The following is a 19,179-nucleotide window of genomic DNA, read 5'->3' as shown; positions in this document are numbered from 1 at the left end:
TTCTTAGTCAGTAAATTGTTGGAGGTGGGGAAAGGCGCAGGCCATTCAGCCCACACTGACACTGATGTGAATGCCTTGTGTAAAAGAACGCAGGCCTGTTCAAGGGATATTGTCAATGGTTAGCAATACTATTCTTGTTATTTCTTTGACTGAAACTTCATAAAACCTAACTGATGGTATCTGTGACATCACCACGCAATGCTAGAAGCTTCTTTGGGATTTAAAAAGGAGAAGCTACGTCTTACCTCCTACTTTGTTAAAAATAATGGCAGTCTCTCCACAGGTGCAGACTCATTCCGGCTGTTTTGTCATTTGGAGCAAGATTCATAAAGATCAGTCCATTTTAGACCCTCAGGACAACCTCCAGGTTTTGATTACCTGGAGCATGGGAGGCTGAGGGGTGACCTTATAGGAGGAGAAAGTGAGGAGTGCAGATGCTGGAGATCAGAGATGAGAAGTGTGCAGCTGGAAAAGCACAGCAGGTCAGGCAGCACCCGAGGAGCAGGAGAATCAACGGTTCAGGCATACGCCGTTCATCGTGAAGGGCTTATGCCCGAAACATCGATTCTCCTACTCCTTGGATGTTGCCTGACCGGCTGTGCTTTTCCAGCACCACACTCTTCGATGGGTGACCTTATAGAGATTGTTAAAGTCATGAGGGGCACAGATAGGGTGAATAGCCAAGATCTTTTTTTCCAGGGTGGGAGAGTCCAAAACGAGAGGGCACAGGTTTAAGGTCAGGGGGAAAGATTTAAAAGGGACCTGTGGGGCAACATTTTTACGCAGAGGGTGGTGAGTGTATGGAATAAGCTGCCAGAGGAAGTGGTAGGTGTCGGTCCAGTTATAACAGAGAAAAGACAATTGGATAAGTTGATGAATAGGAAAGAACAGGCAAAGGGGAACATTTTTAGTTTTGGAAAGCTGGTTGGCATGGTCAGGTTAGACTGAAGGCTCTGTTTCTTGCTGTTATGACTCAGTGGCTCTATACGTAAGACAGAAACAGCAATAAACTGCCAAAGTATTTCTTCTAAGGCCCTCCAGGGAAATGTTCGGAAAGCGAGAAGAAAGCTTTAAAATAATGTTCTCTCTTATTTACCAATCATACCTAATGCATGACTTAGTTTGACACTGTTCAGTGCATATATAATTGGATGTGAATTCTGCATATCTATATGAAGCTGGATTAATTACCTCATTGTACAGCATATTTTACATTACTGACCCTTATTGTGATGTGAAAGTGAGCATGATGACCTATTCATTACTGCCCAGGTAGGTCCTCAGGGTCAGAGATTCCCTGACATTCTTCCTTATGTGGGACAGGACAGAGATACGTCATGGTACAGAAGGCGATCTGTCAGCCCTTTGCTGTATGAAGAGCCCAACATATGCACAATGTGGTTCGTCTCAATCCCACATACTCCCCTCGGGAACTCATCCAGTTTTCATTTTGAAATCCTTTCCCAGCTCTGCTCCACTTTGCAGTCCCATAATAGGATGGTTATTGTCGGGGATTTTAACTTTCCGAACCTAGACTGGGACCGCCATAGGGTTAAGGGTTTAGATGGAGAGGAATTTGTTAAGAGTGTACAAGACAATTTTCTGATTCAGTATGTGGATGTACCTCCTAGAGAAGGTGCAAAACTTGACCGACTCTTAGAAAATAAGGCAGGGCACATGATTGAGTTGTCAGTAGAGGAGCACTTTGGGGCCAGCGACCATATTTCTATTAGATTTTAAATAGTGATGGAAAAGGATAGACCAGATCTAAAAGTTGAAGTTCTCAATTGGAGAAAGGCCAATTTTGACAGGATTAGGCAAGAACTTTGAAAAAATGATTGGGGGCAGATGTTCACAGGTAAAGGGACAGCTGGAAAATGGGAAGCCTTCAGAAATGACATAACAAGAATCCAGAGAGAGTATATTCTTGTCAGGGTGAATGGGAAGGCTGGTAAGTATAGGGAATACTAGATGATGAAAGAAATTGAGGGTTTCTTTAAGAAAAAGAAAGAAACATTTGTCAAGTATAGACAAGATAGATCGCATGAATCCTGAGAAGAGTATAAAGGAAGTAGGAGTATACTCAAGAGGGCAAAAAGGGGACATGAGATAGCTTTGGTAAATAGAGTCAAGGAGAATCCAAAGGGTTTTTACAAATACATTGAGGACAAAAGGATAACTAGGGAAAGAATAGGGCCCCAAAGATCAGCAAGGCAGCCTTTGTGTGGAACTGCACGAGGTGAGGGGGATACTAAACGAGTATTTTGCATCAGTATTTACTGTGGAAAAGGATATGGAAGATATAGACTGTAGGGAAATAGATGGTGATATCTTGAAAAATGTCCAGGTTACAGAGGAGGAAGTGCTGGATGTCTTGAAACGCATAAAAGTGGATAAAGCCCCAGGACCTCATCTCGTGTACCATAGAACTCTGTGGGAAGCTAGAGAATGATTGCCGGGCCTCTTGCTGAGATATTTATATCATCAATAGTCACAGATAAAGGTCCAGAAGCCTGGAGGTTGGTTAATGTGGTGTCACTGTTTAAAAAAGGTGGTAAGGACAAGCCAGGGAATTATAGAGCAGTGAGCCTGACCTCGATGGTGGGCAAGTTGTTGGAGGGAATCCTGAGGGACAGGATGTACATGAATTTTGAAAGGCAAGGACTGATTAGGGATAATCAACATGGCTTTGTGTGTGGGAAATCATGCCTCACAAACTTGACTGAGTTTTTTGAAGAAGTAACAAAGAGGATTGATGAGGGCAGAGTGGTAGATGTGATCTACATGGACTTCAGTAAGGCATTTGACAAGGTTCCCCATGGGAGACTGATTAGTAAGGTTAGATCTCACGGAATACAGGGAGAACTACCCATTTGGATACAAAACTGGCTCAAAGGTAGAAGACAGAGGGTGGTGGTGGAAGGTTGTTTTTCAGACTGGAGGCCTGTGACCAGTGGAATGCCACAAGGATCGGTGCTGGGTCCTCTACTTTTCATAATTTATGTAAATGATTTGGATGCAAGCATTAGAGGTACAGTTAGTAAGTTCGCAGATGACACCAAAATTGGAGGTGTAGTGGACAGCCAAGAAGGTTACCTCAGATTACAACGGGACCTTGGTCAGATGAGCCAATGGGCTGAGGAGTGGCAAATGGAGGTTAATTTAGATTTCTTCACTGCGGCTGAGTCAAAATGCAGGAATTTCCGCCCTTGCGGCATGGTGGGTCAACCTATATCTGGTGGTCTACAGCGGTTCAAGTTGATAGCTCACCAAAGCCTTCTCAGGGGCAACTAGGGACAGGCAATAAATGCTGGCCCAGCCAACGACCCCCATATTCTGCATGCAGAAGGAACAGGAACAGCTTTGGATGTTTGATTGAATGGAGTGACTTACTCCCCGTATTGATATTAGACATTTGAGAGGGATTTGTCAGGAAAGTCCCTGACCGCAATCCATACACAGCATCAATAAGCCGTACAAAACAAGAGCTTCTTTAAACACAGCAGGGTGTATGGCAGGAGGGTAATATAACCCCCTTCCCTCCACCTCCCCCAGAGATGCTAGAATCCTTTGAAGAGGTTGAAAAACTAATTAAGATCCAAACCCAACTCTGAGCTGTCCAGTTCTGGGTTTCACTGAGAAGGGGGAGTGGATGGGTCAGCGAGCAGGTCAGTACCTAACCTCCTGACCAATACAGACTGAGATCCACAGCCCTCAGAAATCCATGGAGGGCAGAAGAAGCAAAATGGACACCAGGAGGCGATATAAACACCAGGCCCAATTACCAATGGTGTGACACTGTGCCCTTGTGGTTACCAACCCCATAATGTCTGTTACATGAGAGTGAGCCAGTCACTTTAATAAACCAGCTCTGGCTCATGTTATGTACATAAAAATTTAACATGCAGTAGTGAACATCAACTGTTAGCACTTTGCCTTCAGTCTGTAAATTTTACCTAATTTGAAGCTAGTTCAGCTCCAAAAGTCTCTCGTTCAGCCGTATCTAACTAGGGGCTTGAAGGCCTCATAACAAGATTGAACCAATCTGCATCGCTGACTACACATTACTGTCACACTGAATCTCCAACTAACACTGCAGCTTAGCTCATGGGAATTTCCAGCTCTGAGGCGCCAGTGCATTCAGACAAGGCAACGTTTGTGGAACCTGCCCCCTGAACTCCAGGGAGGCTAATGGATGAGCTTTGGTACAAGGCACAAGTACTTTGGGAGCTACAGCCAGTTTATCAGTGTCATCAGGATGTTAAAACATGGCAGCATCTGAAAACATACTCACAGTCCTGCTGAGATTAGGATGCTGGCTGCTTCAGGATGTCTGTTGAATCTGCTGCCAATGTCGCCTCTCAATGTTTTGAGGAAGGTTTTGCCCTTATAGATTGTGCATTGCAGATGTTCTTTTAGCAGCAATGCATGGATCAAGGGAGTGTAAGCAGGGATAGAATCTTTCCTTTTAAATGATGTGATTATCTTTTGATTTTGTTTTTATTTTGTCCTTTGTGTTCTTTCAGAAATTTCTTTTTAAATCTAACCATTGAAAGCTTTGATACCTCTTTGGGAGGGATTGATTCAGAAGAGTATTGAAGAGAATGTGTGTGGGCATACTTGACTGAAGGTGGAGTGATCCAGGGTGATGGGCTGTGTCTGAACAGATTCATATCCTGTGTGCTTTTATCCAATGCATGAGTTCTCTGAAGTCACTAACATAACACTGTGAATGTTCTCCAACTAAATAAAAACATTTTGAATGTGACAAATAATATTGAGCAAAACCAGCCATTATACTATTGTTCATTTACAATTTTCTAATTTTTCTAAACGTTCAACTTGTCTAATTCTCCAAGGAGATCCAATTGAGTGTTTATTGCTTTAAGTTACTTGCCAGTGCAACTAGTATTACTCCAAACTGTCTAATAGGGTTAAGGTGAGAATTGCGCAGACTCCCATTTGTTAATTCCCCAATGGCCCTAACTTTCCATAAATTCAAAGGAGCACTTCTGTTTGCAGAAGATGCCAGTAGTTACATTGAGACTTTCGGCAGATTTGCTGACTCTGCTGTACCTACACAGAGACTTAACAAGCAAAAACATCACAGTGTGTTTTACTCAAAGTGTACACGAAATACATGCCACGCCCTGGTAGGAGGAATGGTTGAACATTAGGTCAGACAGTGAAGTTTGACTGGTCATCACACTATCGGAAGGATATGGATGCTTTGGAGAGGATACAGAAAAGGTTTACCAGGACGTTGCCTGCTAGGGGGGATTTTAGCTTTGAGGAACCGTTGGATAGACTGGGTTTGTTTTCACTGGAATGCAGGAGGTTGAGGGGCGGTTTGATAGAAGCTTATAAGATTGCGAATGGCAAAGATAGAGTGAGGATTATGAGGCTTTGTTTCCCCAGGGTGCAAGGGTTAATTACTAGGGGACACAGGTCCAAGGAGTGAGGGAGGATGTTTAAAAGAGATGTGCGAGGCAAGTTTTCACACAAAGGGTGGTGAGTGGCTGGAACGCACTGCCAGAGGAGATGGTGGAAGCAGACAGAATAGCAGCATTCAACAAGCACCTGGACAAACACATGAATAGGAAGGGAATAGAGGGATAAGGATCCTGTAAGTGAAGATGGTTTTAGTATAGAAGGGCAAAATGTATCAGCGCAGGCTTAGAGGGCCGAAAGGCCTGTTCCTGTACAGTATTGTTCTTTGTTGTCTGTTCTTTAACATGAGCCCTAAAGGGGGCATGGACAAGGGTGAGGTCTTGAGAGACAGAAGATTTCAGGAAAGGTGTGCAGAGAATGGAGCATATGTCACCAAAGTACATGCGCGTTCTGGAAAAAGATGGTGGAAGGTAGAAGACGATCAAAAGATCAAAGTCAGAGGAATTGGAAGTTTGGGGGAAAGGGGAATCATCGTCGGCAGAGGGAGGGGCAAAGCTCAGGGTGGTTTCAGGAAAAAAGATTAGTGAGATTGAGCAGGAGCCAGTGTAGTTCAGTGAGGAGGATATGATGCCAGATAGGAGACTGACAGCAGAGGTTTGGATAATCTCAAATTTCTGGATGGTGATTGGCCAGGACAACATTCGAATATTTTTGTTTCGTGGTCACACCGATGGAGATGTGCACAACAACACCAGTGAATTCAACCTACAAATAAAACTCAGGATGAGGTTTGCCTTCACAATTTTTCTTTCATTCTCTCTCTCTTTGTAAAATATGATGGTCATTGGCAGACAGTCCCACCTCCATTAACCTTGTACACCTGCAGTGAATGTGATAAATGTTACCATAAACCAGAGTGAACTAAACACCATTAATTCCATTTAAGTTGCTGCATCCTTTTGATTGGATCCTGATTTATCACTATGAAGCATGGTTTTATCTCTCTGATGTGTTCGCATTTTGCTGATGTCAGCAGAAACAGCATTACCCATCCCCTATGTTGTTCACAGTTCTCAAGCTGAGTTGAGGGACAGAAGATTACAAGAGGTGACCTGGAGTTTAAATTTTAAATGCAGCCTCACTTTCTGTAAAACATATTGACTGCACATAAACAGACCAGCCCCATTCAATCGGGGTAACCATGACAACCCCGATTCCCAGTCACCTAGCCCTCTATCTTTCTCACTGTTGTTGACTGACAGGATGCCAGGTATGATTTGATCTGCGGAGACAGGACAAGATTGACACAAAACATCTGGGTACTCTTTAACTTGTGCTCTGTGGATGTGTAAAGAATGGCAGAAATCATTTTGGATTTGCCAAAAGCAGGTAAAATGCAGCAGTAACATGCAAGAATTTGCATACAAATTAACATCTGAAAGTTGGAAGATGCTTTATATAGTCCAGAGATGTGTAGGTTGGGTGTGTTAGCCGTGGGAACTGCAGGGTTATTGGGTAAGAGGTGGGATACTGATGGAGGGTCGGGATGGACTCGATGGGCCACTGTGGTTTTTCCATGATAGCAAGGTTGGTTCACAATTGGAGAAGAAACCCCTATACAAATCATTTACCAAAGCAAACTTTGTACAGAGAGGGAGAGATGACAATATGTCGCAATCCCAGATGCGGGATGGAAAATCCCTCTCCAACTCCCACACCCCTTTAAGACATGGAATTGAAAATCCTCCAACAGATGGGTCCCAAATCACCTCCACCGCCCTGAATTGAGAACGAGACTCTGTTTGAGTGCTGCAGTCGTGCCTGTTTTTACAAGTAGTCAGCATTCCTTCTGTTATGGATATGAGCTGAACAGGACAGAAATCATTCCTCTGAATTCATAACATCCTTTTCCCTGGTGACTCCTTGTATGACTCACAGCCTTTAGAAAATGAAAACTCTGACGCCTGTCCAAAAATACACATGTTTTGGGCTCATATCGTAGCGAAGCATTCGATAGGAATGTTTTCAGATTCTAAAAAGCCCCATTTTGATAGATGGTGCCATCTTGTGGACGAGTTATTCACACCTCCATCTCTTTCTCTCTGCACACTTCTACATCATCAATCTACACACACTCCATTGCCATCCTTAACTCACCTGCTAATTCAGGTAGCTGATAATTTATTCAACTTATATTGCTATTTTCCAGGGTTGCTCACCTTACTTAATCAAGTTACCAGGTGATTCATCTCAGATTGAAGCAAAAAAAAGGCTTTGAACAACTAAAGCAAAATAACTTCCCACACACACACTTTTAGGGGCAGAGTGTGTCAGCAATATCTTAAGTGTGAAGCTATTGTTAATGCAGACCTCAGGCATGTGGCTGGGGTTACATTTCCTCCCTGGTTTTCTCTCTGTTGCAGAGGCCTGACAGGCCCAGGGCTGGGTGAAAGCAGCCTGCAATAGGTGCACTCCAGTCTCCTGGTGATGGCTTTCTGCAAACTGTGGGCCTGGACATCCCTCAGGGTATTGACCCTGCCCCCAGAAGTTCCCAGAGAAGCAAGGGGGCTTCAGCAGCTGGTGCTACATTTTATTTTTATTACTTATTGTTGGGCCCCTTAGATTCAGCTGCTGTTGACTCACACGAACTCTAACCCCCTTTTCACCTGGTTATAACCCCTTCAACTTTCCAAATAATTCCTTCAGTCGAGTCATTTTGTTTCATGTATGCCTTGAGGCAAATTAAAATGTCTTAGTGTGGCATGAGATCTGAAAGGGTTAATATTCATCTTACATTTGCTCCACCCATTCTTCTATGTCTCACTCAGTCTGTGTTTGAGAACAAGGGACTCTACTTGAGCTTTTGTACCAGCTCTCATAGGTCACAGCAGTAATTGCACCCAACTAAATATAAGTGTCCCTATTGTTATTGTGCAAGAAATTGTCTTGTTCTTGAAATACCTCCCCTGTGGATATTCCGTGGTGAATTATCCTTTACCAACAATCAGTAGATAGATCACAAACATAGCAAAGACAATGGTGACAGTGAACTACCTGTTAAAGCCCATACTGGGACTATAGAGGCTGATACTACTAGTAGATAAAACATGAAAGAAAAATCGTACACTTCTGAAATTGTCCCATAACTTTTTCTAAATCACTTTTATTTTGGAATAAAGGAAACTCTTGAATAAACCAGATTTAACAGAAGAGATCAGTTTCCAGAAGAATCACAGACAATTTAATGACCTCCATAAGATTGGTGATAGAAGCAGAAATCAGAACTCTAAAGAGACAGCATTTTTGTTGGAATTCTTGATGCAACTTTATCAGATTCCTTGCAGTCCAAGGAAGACTTAACTTTGAAGGAAACTATTCAAGTCGAGCTGAAGGAAAAACTAAAAGGCTTCATGGATTCTGTGAGGAGGAAACCAGTAATACCTCATACCGACAGTCTTATAGAAGCCCACATCAAGAACAACGCAAAGCCTTGATGCTAAAAGCTAGTGTCAGTGCTGTAGGACCTCAAGATCTTACAGTCAGAGACAATGTCCAGCAGGAATGCTATAGTTGTAAAACTGTAGGCCATTTCCATAAGATGTGTTGAAACTTTGTATGTTGTTCACAATCAACAGCCTTCACCTTTGAGTTTGCACACCTTTCTCTATCTCATCAGAAGAAACCCACAACTACCCAGCGAGCAACTGGTCCAGGAACAAACCATTGTTAACCAACCAGTCTGAGACAACCAGTGGAAGATTCCAACAAAAGCAGAAATAGCTGGAGAAACTCAGCAGGTTTGGCAGTGGCGAGAAAGCACAGTGACCCGATGACCCTTCCTCAGAAGTAAAGGTACCACTGGGCTTTCCAGACTCTGGGCAGAACCCAAACCGAAGAAGGGCTCAGTGAGATCGCTTGTATCGGCAGAAGAGAGCTGTTTAATGTCCTCAACATAGAGGAGGTCAAGGACTTCAAGACTAACGGAAATGTTCAGTCCTCTATCATAAACTGGACAGTTTGTGTCAGAGGGAGGTTGCTACTCACTCAACACTGGGGAATGACAATGTTTACCACAACCACACCGGATGGCCTCCTGTCTGAGTGAGGTCAGCTGCATTGGGTGTTAGGCCAATCCCCAGGCACCCAGGACACGATCAGCAAGAAGCATTCAGGTCACTACAAATGAGAAAGTGATTGCCCGATCCAGAAATCCCGAAAACGACAAGGAAGAAAGTCTTCTATTTTAAAGCAGCTGTCTTCCAGGAAGGAAGTTTTGGGATTAGGGATCCTCCAGATAAAATAATGGGTCCACAACAGCATCTGCAAAGAGCAACTTCCTCTGCAAAATACAAATGAGAGATAAAATATCCTCCAATTGAGAAATAGGCCAGTGATCAGAACCAGAATGAACAATCCACAGCGAGAAACTACCATTCATCCTTCCCAGCCTAAACACCACATCCTTTGGGAAAAGGCACTCATAGTATCCCTGCAGTGTGGAAGCAGGCCATTCAACCCATCGAGTCCACACCGACCTTAATATCCAAATCGCCTGCAGTTATTAAGTCGAAGTCTTGGGGTGATGAGTTAGCAGTAAATATACTATAATGTAACTATGGGGAAAAGGTTGTGTGGGGAGATGTCTTGTATGGTAATGCATGTGTAGGATTTAATGTTCGTGTTACATTGGCTCCACAGCAAGTGTTTCTTTGCTGGCTTTCAGAGGGAGCTCCCATAGGGTCCTGGTAATAGTGACTGACCAAATGGAGTTGACCTTGTTGCTATGATGCAATAAATCTTCTCATTATCAATGAACACAGTATCTTCTGTAAATAATCGACTGTGGAGTGTCCTCTGCCACTAATCACTAGTTAGGCTCTAGACAAAGAAGCCAAAGCTGAAATTGCTGGAGAAACTCAGCAGGTCTGGCAGTATCTGTGGACAGAGTGGAAGAGTATGGTACTGGAAAAGCACAGCCAATCAGACAGCATCCGAGAAGCAGGAGAATCAACGTTTCGGGCCTAAGGCCTTCCATCAGGAATGATTCCTTCATTCAGCCCTTCCTGCTGTGCTTTTCCAGCACCACCCTCTTTGACTCTGATCTCCAGCATCTGCAGACCTCACTTTCTCTGAGTATCTCTGATCTGAAGAGTTAGCTTTCAAGCCCAGTGACTCCCATTCAGAACCGATAAAGACAAAGTACAAGGCAAAGGAGCTTTGGTATCAGTGACCCACCTTAAAGAATCCTTAACTACTAAACCATACTGGCCAATGTTAAAGGTATCAGCACAGGTCATCTGGGAGTGTCATATTAGAAAGCAGCTCTCACTGTAAGATCTGGATGGCGCGACCACTGATGTCTGGGTTCTCTTTGTACCCTGCGCCTTCTTTCCTGTCAATCAGTGTAGAGATGGTGCATAACCCTGGGGGATGCTGGAATGGTTAGCCATGATTCTGCTGCTTCCCATAGAAGATGCACTCTCTACAACACCCATGCATCGGACTGAGCTTCTAGGTGATCGGGGTACTTTAATTTCCTGGCACTCAGCGTAACAGCAGCTGTTTGTGTCTCAGACGGAAGACCAGGAGAAAAGTACTTTACCAAGCCACAGGTTCATTCAGCACGCACTGGTACCAGAGACAGCATTGGCAGAGAATTGCACGTGCTTTGGGGGGGGGGAGCGGTGGGGGGTTGATTACAGGTTATCATGACGGCAGCGGTTTTCCCCACGAAGTGTGAAGGTGTCTTTGGGAGGGTGTAGTGGCATGATGGTCCGGTTTCACTCCTCGTTACCATGGCAGCAGTGTGGTTGCTTCGGGTAGTCACTGAAAAGGTGACGGCTTCAGCGTTCAAGGCATGGTGGGTCTAGTCTGTCCCTCCTGGCTAGGGCAGTGACACAGTGCCCATTGGTGTTGGCAGTGACATTGACACAGTGCCCTCTGGTGTTGGCAGTGACAGTGATGTGCCTTTGGTGTTGGCAGAGAGAGTGACAGTGCCCTTTAGTGTTGGCAGTGACAGTGATGCGGTGCCTTTGGTGTTGGCATTAACAGTGTCACAGTGCCCTTTAGTGTTGGCAGTGATAGTGGCACAGTGCCCTTCGGTGTTGGCAGTGACAGTGAAACGGTGCCCTTCGGTGTTGGCTGTGATAGTGACGCAGTGCCTTTGGTGTTGGCATTGACAGTGTCACAGTGCCCTTTGCTGTTGGCAGTGACAGTGAAACGGTGCCCTTTGGTGTTGGCTGTGACAGTGACACGGTGCCCTTTGCTGTTGGCAGTGACAGTGAAACGGTGCCCTTTGGTGTTTGCTGTGACAATGACACGGTGCCTTTGGTGTTTGCTGTGACAATGACACGGTGCCTTTGGTGTTGGCAGTGACAATGACACGGTGCCCATTGGTGTTTGCTGTGACAATGACACGGTGCCTTTGGTGTTGGCAGTGACAATGACACGGTGCCCATTGGTGTTTGCTGTGACAATGACACGGTGCCTTTGGTGTTGGCAGTGACAATGACACGGTGCCTTTGGTGTTGGCAGTGACAGTGTCGCGGTGCCCTCTGGTGTTTTCAGTGACAGTGACACATGCCCTTTGGTGTTGGCAGTGGCAGTGACGCAGTGCCCTTTGGTGTTCACATCTTCAGTCCACACTCTGCCCTGTGTTTGTAGCTGCTGAGCTCCTATTCATGTCATCACTGATACCACCCACTTGTACCTCCATAACACTGGTGCCCTTTGCCCGTCCCTCCTCACTCCTGCTTTTGTGCTCTCCAGAACTGAGTGCTCCAACACTCACCTCCCACCCTGTTAACTCCTTACACTGGAGCTGGCCCCAATCTCTGCTACCTCTTGCCCTAACCCTCAGGAAATCCTATTCACCAATCGTTGCTCTGTACGCAATCAAACAAAAAACTCAGTTTTACAATTCCCATCAGCGTTTTTGCATCCCTCATGGTCACACCCCTCCCTTTCTCTCTCAGTCCTTAAGGTATCATTGTTCATCTGATACTGGCCTCTTGATCTCCCCTGATTTTCATCACTTCATCATCAGAACACAAACCTCCAACTGCACCGGCACTAATCTCAGGAATTCCATCCCTCTATTACAGCTTTTCACCTCTCTTTCTTTGAGACACTTTAAGATCTCATACTTTAACCAGCTTCACATTCCCTGACCTGATATTTCCGTGTGTGCCTCTGTGTTAGAATTTGTTTTGACATTCCTCTGAAGCGTTGATGCCTGGATATCTGCACAGGAGCCATTAGTTAAGGCCTAGTTCTTGGAGAGATTTGTAAGTAAGGATGAGGGCTTTCGGAATGTGAGTCAGGGGAGGTGATGGTCTCGGGATATTATCACTGGACTGTTAATCCAGAGACCCAGGTAATGTTCCAGGGACCTGAGTTCAAATCCCACCATGGCAAAATGTAGAATTTGAATTCAATAAATATCTAGAATTAACAATCTAATGATGACTATAAATCCGTTGCCGATTGTCGGAAAACCCCATCTGGTTCACTAATGTCCTTTAAGGAAGAGCTCTGCCATCTTTACCTGGTCTGGCCTACATGTGACTGCAGACCCACAACAAAATAGTTGACTTCAACTGCCCTCTAGGCAATTAGGGATGGGCAATAAATGCTGCTTAGCTAGCGAAACCCTCATCTGGTACAGAATAGCTTATGCCCGAAACGTCGATTCTCCTGCTCCTTGGATGCTGCCTGACCTGCTGCGCTTTTCCAGCAACACATTTTCAGCTCTGATCTCCAGCATCTGCAGACCTCACTTTCTCCTCCACAGAATAAAGATAACAAATCTTAACCAGAGGGAGATGCTGGGAGACAGCTGTCGGTTTGTGGCGAGCGGGATTTATAATGGGGACAGACCGCTGGGTTTTGGCTGCGTTGGCATTGGAGTGGAACACGGTGAGGGAGAGCACTGGGTGTCCTCTGTTGGTTGGTGAAAAGTTGAATGGGCAGAAGATGCAGGGAGCGAGAGCTGAGCTTTAGTTTTCTTGCGGTGAGCTGCCTGGTGGAAGCACATGAGAAACGAGGTGCTGAGGCAAGGCAGCTTTGCAAAAGTTGAGATTTTCTTTCAGTAATGAAAGCTCCTTACATGCGTTGTTGAGGTTAATTTGCGGAGAAGACGAGACTCGGATTGTACTCTAACTCAAACTGGTAAAAAAAAATGATTGAGAACTTACAGAACATGAGCCAACATCATATGATCTATGGACTTGTACAGATTTGCATTTTGTAACCTGTTGTAATTTCTTGTACACTTAGATGTTCACAATTGTAAACCTTGTTAGTTTATACTTTATTTTGATGATTGTCCATAAATATGTCGTGAATTATGATTACTTAGTTATATTGTCATTACTATTCTACACCAGCCGCTGAGGTGAGCATCATTAAACAGACCAAAGTAAAATTATATGAAAGTCTCTGAATTGCGTGAGTGCTGTTAAACTGGGCACAGTGTTTCCTGTTTCTGAATATGAAATCTTCTCTGTTACGCAGGTGGTACTTTGGTAAACTTGGCCGTAAAGAGGCTGAGAGACAACTTCTGTCTGTCTGCAACCCGAGAGGAACCTTCCTCATTCGTGAAAGTGAAACCACCAAAGGTACGAGTTTCTGCCCCGTTACACTCTGCAGGCGCTTGTTTAGTTCGAAGCACAGCCTCCCCTTGGAAAGCACGTGAACAGGGATTGTGACCTTGTCCTACACTGTCGTACTTCTGCTTTAAGCATCTCCCTGTGTATTGTCAGGAACTGTACACTGTTCAGAGACAGTAAGGACCGCAGATACTAGAAATCCGAATCAGTGGATGTGAGGCTGGAAAAACACAGCAGGTCAGACAGCATCCAAGGAGCAGGAATGTCAGCGTTTCAGCCGAAACCCTTTGTCAGGACTGGGGAGGGGGGGTGCAGTGGTGAGCGGTGGATGCAGGTGGTGAGTTACTGTGATTTGTCCATGGGAAACGTGGAGCAGATAGGTGAGGAAGAAGATGGACAGGTTGGGGCAGGTCAGGGAGGAAGGAGGAGGGGGAGGGATAGACACTGCATAAGGCTGGGGGATGAGGGACTTTGAGGCTGGAGAAATTGGTGTTGAGGCCATTGGGCAGTAAGCTTCCCAGGTGAAATATCAGGTGTTGTTCTTCCAGTCTACATCTGGCCTCACTCTGACAGGGGAGGACGGACATGTCGCTGGGGGAGTGGGAAGGGCAATTAAAATGGATGGCAACTGGAGGGTCAGATTGGTTAATGAGTGCAAAATGCAGATGCACCGTGAGCTGGTCCCAGAGTCTGTGTTTGGTCTCCCTGATAGCGAGGAGACCTCATCGAGAACAATGGATGCAATAGACCAGGTTGGATGATGTGCAGGTGTATCTCTGTCGGATCTTTAGGGCCTTAGATGGAGGTAAAAGGGGAGGCGTGGGGGCAGGTATCCCACTTGTTGTGGTTGTATAACACCTGCCCCCACACCTCCCCTCTCATCTCCTTTCCAAGGACCTTACCCCAGTAATGATAACTACACACATTTTGTACCCAAAACTAGATATGTTTTGCTTAATTCTGTAAAATGTATCCAACTGCTTCCTGGCTACTGGCAATAGAGTCATTGCACGGAAACAGACCCTTCGGTGCAACTCATCCATGCCAACCAGATATCCTAACCTAATCTCGTCCCATTTGCCAGCACTTATCCCATATCCCTGTAAACCCCTCTCATTCATATACCCATCCAGATTCCTTTTAAATGCTGTAATTGTACCAGCCTCCACCACTTCCTCTGGCAGCTCATTCCGTACACGTACCACCCTCTGTGTCAAAACATTGCCCTTTAGTTCCCATTCAATCTTTCCCCTTTCATCTTAAACCAATGCCCTTAATTTTGGAAAAGACCTTGACTATTCACCCTATGCATGTCATAGAGTCATAGAGATGTACAACATGGAAACAAACCCTTCGGTCCCACACATCCACGCTGACCAGATATCCCAACCCAATGTAGTCCCACCTGCCAGCACCTGGCCCATATCCTTCCAAACCCTTCCTATTCATATATCCATCTAGATGCCTCTTAAATGTTGCAATTGTTCCAGACTCCATCACATCCTCTGGCAGCTCATTCCATACACGTACCACCCTCTGTGTGAAAACGTTGCCCCTTAAGTCTCTTTTATGTCTTTCCCCTCTCACCCTAAACCTATGCCCTCTTGTTCTTGAATCCCCCACCCTAGGGAAAAGACTTTGTCTAGTTACCCAATCCATGTCCCTCATAATTTTGTAAACCTCTATCAGGTCACCCCTCAGCCTCCGACGCTTCAGGGAAAACAGCCCCAGCCTGTTCAGCCTCTCCCTGTAGCTCAAATCCTCCAACCCCGGCAACATCCTTGTAAATCTTTTCTGAACCCTTTCAAGTTTCACAACATCTTTCTGATAGGAAGGAGACCAGAATTGCACGCAATATTCCAACAGTGGCCTAACCAATGTCCTGTACAGCTGCAACATGACCTCCCAAATCCTGTACTTGATACTCTGACCAATAAAGTAAAGCATACCAAATGCCGCCTTCACTATCCTAGCTACCTGCGACTCCATTTTCAAGGAGCTATGAACCTGCACTCCAAGGTCTCTTTGTTCAGCAAAACTCCCTAGGCCCTTACCATTAAGCCACGTCAATAAATCCTGCATTCAACAAATGTCATCTGGACACACACAACAGCATTTTGGACCAATATAGGGCAAGCATGAAGATGGGCCCCCTCTACATTGCTGGCTGATCTTAGTCACCCCCCACCCTGACCCCCCCCCCCCCCACCAATCTTTCACACTAAAGCATTGTGACCCTCCATTTGGGCTGCAAATGTGTTGCTGGTCAAAGCACAGCAGGTTAGGCAGCATCTCAGGAATAGAGAATTCAGCCCCATCTTCGGGGTTCCATAATAAAAGGTGCAACGCTATTCAAAGTGACTGAATAATGAACTGCTGGATAATCGTACACTTGCCTTTTATTCACTTCTATTCAAAACACGAGTCCCTTTCAGACATAATATATATAAAAGGAAATGCTAGTTTCTAGCTTTAACAAATCCATCAGGGAGAAAGAGGTCCTGGGTACATTTAACATTGCCCCTGCTGACCATCCTCATAAGTGGCTTGTTCCCTTATAATTCCAGGCCAAAACAGAAATTGCTGGAGAAACTCAACGGATCTGGCAGCCTCTGTTTGCAGAAAGCAGAGTTAACATTTTGGATCTGATGACTCTTCACCAGAGCTGTTCACTGGATTTGATACTCTGCTTTCTCCTCTCAGACACTGCCAGACCTGCTGAGTCTCTCCAGCAATCTCTGTTGTGGTTTCAGACCTTCAGCATCTGCAGTAGTTCTTCCTTGTTTGATTTTACCTCCAGCCCTTTGTCAGTTTGAGATGCCTGTCCTGAGCAGTGCTTCCCAAACCTCCCCACTGGATACCCTGCTTCTCATTCCCAGACGCTGAAACCAAGACATTAAACCGAGTGCAGCGTTATTGTTTTTGAAGTATTGTTTTTGTTAAGGGACTGGTTATTGTTCCTTTACGGATTGACTTGCAAAGTCGGGAAATGTTAATGTGTTCTCATTTGAAATTGCTGACATCAGATTGACCTGTCTCTGCCATTTCCCGCGTACATTGGGGTTAAACTTCCTACTAGTTCCTTCCTGCTTGCCCGGGCCTTGAACTCCTAGCTGTTTCCAGCTCCTTTCTGAGCGGCTCTTGTATCCCACTTGAACCCATTTGGTCTGTACCACCCACTTGCTTTATTTCTCACCCACCTCCAACAAACTGCTGGCAAATCGGCCTGACAACAGGCTCTCGCTGCTGCTTTGTATTCCGGAAGGTTCTGTTGAAGGCGGACACCATTCCCCTCTCCTTCAAACCTGCCCCATTCTCCTCAAAGTTGGAAGCAGGAACCTCTGGGCCCCCTCCTGGCCAATCCCACCTCCTCTGATGTTCTACTGTCCATTACCTCAAGGCCCGCCAATCCCACCATCAGGGACGCCACCCTCCACATCGCAAACCCCCAGACTGTATTTTATCGGTTGTCCACAATTAATTGGTTGAGATCATGGCGCCCGCTCCCGTGAGGGAGGATGGACTGCAGTGAGACCCCAGATCAAGAGCAGCACTGGAGGCCCAGACTAAAGGTGAGAGGAGGGGGGGACCTTTCTTCAGATGCAAAAGGGAAACATTCCGTGGATTAGAGAGGTCTTTAAACAGGAGGTTCCTCCCCTCTCACCCCACCCCACCCATCCCCTGCTCATCTCCTTGTTATAGGTCAGACCACTGCTGCAAAGAAGCTCTCAGATATCATTGCCTCATGACAAGGGGGACTCTATCGGCCCAAGGACAGGCTGACTGATATCTACAGCACTGCGCCGCGAATGAAGCTTCCTATGTTTCGTTCCTGCCCTCCCAGTTTCTGGAGGGATGGTATTGGAGGGAAGGAAGAGGGCCGTATAATTCTGACTCCTGTTCTACTCATCCCATCACTCCCCTCTGCTCCCTGACCCACACTGACCTCCGGTGACATTGTAAATGCCTCCACCCTGCTCTCGAGTTGCTCCATGTTTCTCTCATTTCCACCAGTCACACAGCCCTCCTGTCCGGGCTCCTCCTGCTCTGACCTCCCTGTGAAGCCCCCACCTTCTAATCCCTTCAGGCCCCATGGCCATGCACTCAGCTGCCCTTGGCTTCTGAAACTCCCTCCCTCAGCCTCTCAGCTTCTCAGATCCCTTTGCACCACTCCTTAAAACACTCCTCATCTGACCAGAAATCTCTCATGGGGCTCTGTCACCTTTAGTATCATAACATGCTGGAGAAGTACATTGAAGTATTTCATCATATGAAAGGTGCAATAAATCTAAATTGTTCCGTTCAGTCCACAAGTGTAATTTTGCCTTCTGTTGTCATGGTAACAGTCTTATTTGGGGGCCATCTTGGCTGCTTAGCGCTATGCCCAAAAAGTGATTGAACTCCCTCCTAAGTAGCATTGTTGGCGGGCATCCATGTCTTCATGAACAATCCAGAACATATAAATAAAGAATTCTGAAGGTGGAACTGTGAATATTTTCCTAGTGCCATTCTGGGCAATTGAGGTGCTCCTGGTGAGCAACTGTTATCTTGAGATGAATGGTTTTGTCTACTTGTCTTGGGCAGAATCTCAACACGAGGCCATCGAAGGAAAACCACATTCATTTGTAGGCTCTTAGCGGCTCTCAAACTGGAAACAGTACCCTTCATTTTCCCCCAGAACCAGAGAGAGAGAGAGAGAGAGAGAGAGAGAGAGAGATTGAACCAAGCCACACAATGATCTGATATATTGCCTGTGTCTTTTATGAGAGACAAGGAGGTCAGAGCCTTCAAGATGATTGTTAAAGTTCTAATTCATGGCACCATGTTTATTGCTTGCAGGTGCCTATTCTTTGTCAATACGGGACTGGGATGACATAAAAGGAGACCACGTTAAACACTATAAGATCCGCAAACTGGATAATGGTGGGTATTATATAACAACCCGGGCCCAGTTTGAAACACTGCAGCAGCTGGTTCAGCATTACGCAGGTAAGCACTGTTTTCAGCACCTGACTGTGGCTCAGTTCACTGCGTTTAAATTCCTTTGGGCACATTTACATAGTCAAGTTTAAGGAAAGAATAGTAACAGTGTCTGTCGGAAATCTGAAACTTTTTCAAAACAGTATACCAATGAGTGAAGCTGAGTAACATGATGTTGCTTTAATGAAATGTCCAAATG

At 45.4% G+C, this 19,179-nt stretch overlaps 1 protein-coding gene across 5 annotated transcripts in view; it reads left to right on the top strand.

Annotated features, from left to right (window-relative positions):
* LOC132830850 (tyrosine-protein kinase Fyn) overlaps positions 1-19,179 on the top strand; it is a 280,910-nt gene that overhangs the window by 214,941 nt on the left and 46,790 nt on the right. For all 5 annotated transcript variants that reach the window (XM_060848760.1, XM_060848734.1, XM_060848769.1 and 2 more), the window contains 2 exons: positions 13,906-14,009; positions 18,840-18,989. In XM_060848760.1, coding sequence (XP_060704743.1) covers positions 13,906-14,009; positions 18,840-18,989 — 254 coding nt within the window. The remainder of the gene's footprint in view (positions 1-13,905; positions 14,010-18,839; positions 18,990-19,179) is intronic.

This window comes from Hemiscyllium ocellatum, chromosome 3, assembly GCF_020745735.1.
Source record: "Hemiscyllium ocellatum isolate sHemOce1 chromosome 3, sHemOce1.pat.X.cur, whole genome shotgun sequence".
NCBI classification, from domain to species: domain Eukaryota; kingdom Metazoa; phylum Chordata; class Chondrichthyes; order Orectolobiformes; family Hemiscylliidae; genus Hemiscyllium; species Hemiscyllium ocellatum.
The sequence above is the reverse complement of the archived record's forward strand: the minus strand, read 5'-3'. Positions and strand labels throughout refer to the sequence as shown.